A 4,865-nucleotide genomic window follows, 5' to 3' on the forward strand; every position below is an offset into this window, starting at 1 on the left:
TTTCACTGAATTAAGCTTTCGTTCGTGACAATATTGAAATGTGAAATTATTTCTATGAATAAATTATTCCATAAATAATTTCAAATAACATGATATATTTTGTATATTTCTGAATGTTGCTTTAACAGAGACTGTTGACTCAAATTAGCTAAAATTTTATTTGTATTTATTTATAATGATCGACACCAGTTAAATTAATACATATCTCCATATGAGATATTTATGGTATAAACATATTATTACTTAAATGTAAACACATCATGCAAAGTAATTACAAACGTTATACAGTAATTTTATATAAACAGTTTTTTTAAATGCTTTCAAATGCAAAAGAGCAAATTATGTGTTCGTGAATGATCATTGTCCAAACTATGCCTAACCGTAATTATTATATTATTAAAATAATAATTATAATTTGCTAATTTTCTTCAACAACAACTAGCGATAAGAGTTTTATCTGGAGTAAATAATCATTCCTTAAAAAAGCTTCAAAATCAAAATAAAAACTATTATGAGATTGTCAGATGATCATTATATAATCTCCAAATAATTTATACTATAAGGATATATGTATTAAGTAAATATTATATAAGTATTGATAATAACAATAAACCAATATGTATTCACTTAAATGTCTTGCCTATCATTCTGATGAGTATCACCCATATCCTTTTTGTAAAAATTATCTAACTTAAAATTCATAGCGCTGACAATGTTATATGATTGAACAGAGATTAAGTGCGTAGCGGTTTCTATGTTGATTGTCGCATGCCTAATCCTTGTGAATTAAATATTAGTAAATCAATATTTATTTAAAAGAACAACACACAAGTTTCTTGCTTATTCTTCTTGTGATGAATCTGCATTCCGAATAAGCGGTAGAATAAAAAAATTTGACTATTCAAAAGTGCTTATATTAAGTTTATTTGAATAAAGATTATTTCTATTTCTACTTTTTATAGTAACTATATACGTTAGGTATACAGGTAACAGGTATTGTAGTCAAACTATTGTACTGAAACTGGTGATTTATACGCAAAGTTACATTTTTCCAGACCTATCGGTTTAGCCTGTGCGTTGGCTCTCAATGTAATATATATAGAATAGAATCATATCAAGTAGACCTCGATAAAATAAAAGCTTTCTTGCCGACATTGGAAATCATTTGTTTCCAGATAGTTGATATCAATCATTATGATAGATTCCCCAAGCTTTGAACGTCTCAACTTGTGGTTCTCTTCGATAGTTTCAGTTCTTTCGGAACTATTAAACTTTTTGATTTAAACGTTATCTTTAATGCAGTAGAGACGGAAATAGATTGATTGTATAACACAAGGAAGATTCCATTTTTGTTACGTAGAGTGACTACGTTTATTGGTTTTATATCACTGTTCGTACCTAGAATCTGATAGATTTCTATTTTAGTCGTATTCCTCCTCTGAGACGAGCTCTCTAGACTGTTCGTTACTTTCTTCTATCAAGAGAGACAGGACTTCCTTTTCGAGATCTTTTCACGAAAAATTTAAACAAGGGAAGGCAATTGTATGTAAAGTCATTTCATTTAAAATCATATCAAACCGCTAGACGACCTCGGTGGTATAGCGGTTTAGCACACCGCTTTATGGTCGCGGGTTTGATTCCTCGCACGGTACAAACATTTGTATGAGTATGATTGTGTATATCGGTTTGGGTGTTTTCTATATATATGTCAGATGTCTAGTAAACACAAAACAAGCTCTGCATAGCTTGGGACTAGTGTGTGAGTTGTCCTGAAATACAACTGAAATGCTGACTTAACAAATATTGTTTTCCATATACATAAATGATTTGTAAGTTTTATCTAGGGGTATAACAATGTACCTACCATTACACAGATGGGAGTAAACACTCAGAAGGAGTTGGAGCAGCTGTCGTCGTCCGCTCACCTGGTACAAATGTTACTCAAGTTAAGAAGTACAAAATGCATAGGTCATGCTCAATATTTCAAGCTGAACTGCTGGCAATTGGGGAGGCTTGCCGAATGATACTAGCCATGAAACATGAATTAGCCTACATCCTGACAGACAGTAAGTCGTCTCTAATGGAACTGAGTAACCCCGCTAGCTGCAACAGCTTAGTAAATAAGATCTTCAAACACCTACGTGTGGCCGAAGTAATGAAAGTCAAAATTGTGTTCGTATGGCTCAGGGCGCACGTAGGGATACGGGGAAACGAGGATGCCGACTGTGCGGCAAAGCAAGCAGCGTCTTCCAAAACATCCCTAGCGTATGACAAGTTCCCAATTAGCTATGTAAAACAACATTTCAAAACTACTAGCACAGAAGATAAAATAAACCTCTACAATAACGAAAACAATTGTAAATACACTAAGCAAATAAGTCCTTATCATGAACAGTTGGAGCTTGTCATGCGTGCATTCCCTCCAGATTTTCATCTTACGCAATTCTACTCAGGTCATGGTTACCATAAGGTATACCTCAAACGCTTTGGAATCACTGCAGACGACGAATGCCCATGTGATGCTAACATATCGCAAACCATGGAGCATTTGATCCGCGTGTGTCCGAGGTTCTCTTCCACCAGAATGGATCACGAGATAGCTAACCGGATGGTCGGAATCTCTGAGCCATACGATTTCCAAAAAATTATCAAAAAAGAAACAACTATAAATACCTTCTCAGAGCACATAAAATATATCATACGTAATCTTAAACAATACAATCAAACGTAACATGTAATTATCTTGTAAAAGTATCAAAAAATGTATATATACTATATATAAAAATAAACTGTAAATTAAAACTGTATATAACAATAAAAAAAAAAGGATACATACCGGCAATCACGATTATTTCAGTAATTCATAATCACACAAAAAAAAAACCTTAAAAAATTAAAAATTAAAAAATAGCAAAATAAAAAAAAAAAAATTAAAATGGATACATACCAAGAACCGCAATTTCATCAGTGTAAATAATCCATCTCCTAATATATAATCATCTAAAAAATAACAACATCCCAAATCCAATCACTCGTCTTAAAATCAAACATTTCACATACTCTGCTAAAGCGAGCGTAACCCGAAAGCGCAAACGCAGAAGCTAAGAGTTAAAAAAATATGCTCAAACAAAAAAAAAAACAATGTACCTACCGCTATATACAGACAGAAGGCGTTTCTGAAAAGTTTGATGACAAATATTCTAACACCACATTTTTATATAATATATATATATTTATACAATACATAGATAAAATATACATAAATAAGTAATTTAATATTATCTGTAAACTAGATATTCCGCAGCCGGTACTATATCAAGTAGATTATAGAAACACAAACACAAATCCAGACTGTAATTAAATTTCTGTTAACAGTAACGGCTTCATAAGCCTCAATTTATAAAAGTTGGGTGAAACACTTCGAAACTCAGAACGAAATCATCTCCGGGATTTCATCTAATCACGTAGCCTCGGAACTAAGGCTAAACGATCAAGTGCAGTTATATATCAACTCTGTGCCCACAGATTTTCACGTAATAACAATCTTGCTCTTGGGCATTATAAATGTAGCTACACATAATCAAATATTATCCTGATTATAATTTTTATATTAAGTACATAATTATAATAATAGCAAGACTTATTTATTTCGGATTTACGGTTTTTATTTATTTCTTTATTACAAAAATGTATATATATTAGTTATACTACCTACGTTAGTTTAAACGACGGAGATAAAAACATGGACACAGAAATATAAGATAAAATAAATTAATACCGGCCAGTGTAAATGTTTTTTTTTTATTTCTATATTTATAAACGTAACAATATGAAATTTTCTGCCCATTTTCTTTCTACTGTGACTTAATTTTATTTTTGTGTTAAAGACGTCACTTCACAAGATATATCTAATTTTCTAAAAAGTCATGTGAATGTCTAAGTCTCATATCTATTTCAGCTGCGGACGTGTATTTCTGTAGGAGGGTGAGATAAGGTAGTGAAATTAGAAGATAAGAAAAAAACATATTAAGTGTTAAATTTACGACGACGTCGACAATTGACATTGTCTTGACTACCCATCCAGAACAACAGTCGTGATTATAAATAATCTCAGAACACACATAGCGCCATCTAGACCCAACTTAAGCTAGCTAAAGCTTATGTTATGGATACTAGATAACTGATACAAATACATAGACATCTTTTTTTCGTAAATATACATTATACATACAAATCACCCAGATCGCTACAAGCATTCATACTCATGAATACGAAATGTTTGTACCGTACGAGGAATCGAACCTGCGATCATCGGAAGTAAGGCGGTGTGTTAAACCGCTGGACCACTGAGGCCATGATGATATTTAATTATTATTATTATAAATTTTCTTTATAGAACTTGAGATAAGTCTGCGATGTGTGTATACGTGCAGATGAAATTCTGTAATACGATGAGACGATTCACCACAAGATACATACACCCCAACCGCTCTATTTGATTGCTTATTATACATATTACTAATGGATATTAGGCAGAGTCAGGTAGTGGGGTTCCCATATTAGATTATTTGCGGTTTTTGTATAATATTGTAATATTTGGTTATAGTCGTAATGAAGCCAATCATTATCATTCCCACCCACCCATCGAAGCCACTCAAATCTGGGTAAACAAGAGGCAATGCATAAGGATGCATGTATGGAGCCAATTCTATAAATTTTATGAAGACGGAAATAGTATTACTTAATTACAAATATCTTAGGTAATTTATATACAATATTCTTATAGTAGGTATTACTTATTTAATAAAATAATAAAAATCTAAACTTACTATTTTTATTTATAACCAGCATTTACGAAATATTAT

At 31.9% G+C, this 4,865-nt stretch overlaps 1 protein-coding gene across 1 annotated transcript; it reads left to right on the forward strand.

Moving 5' to 3' along the window:
* Nucleotides 1-1,960: 1,960 nt before the first annotated feature.
* Nucleotides 1,961-2,731, forward strand: LOC131855532 (uncharacterized). The gene has a single exon (XM_059206807.1). It carries the CDS (start codon nucleotides 1,961-1,963, stop codon nucleotides 2,729-2,731), a length of 771 nt encoding a protein of 256 aa, XP_059062790.1.
* The last annotated feature ends 2,134 nt before the right edge of the window (nucleotides 2,732-4,865 follow it).

This window comes from Achroia grisella, unplaced genomic scaffold, assembly GCF_030625045.1.
Source record: "Achroia grisella isolate CSIRO2021 unplaced genomic scaffold, CSIRO_AGI_Agris_v1 utg146, whole genome shotgun sequence".
Taxonomy (NCBI): Eukaryota; Metazoa; Arthropoda; class Insecta; order Lepidoptera; family Pyralidae; genus Achroia; species Achroia grisella.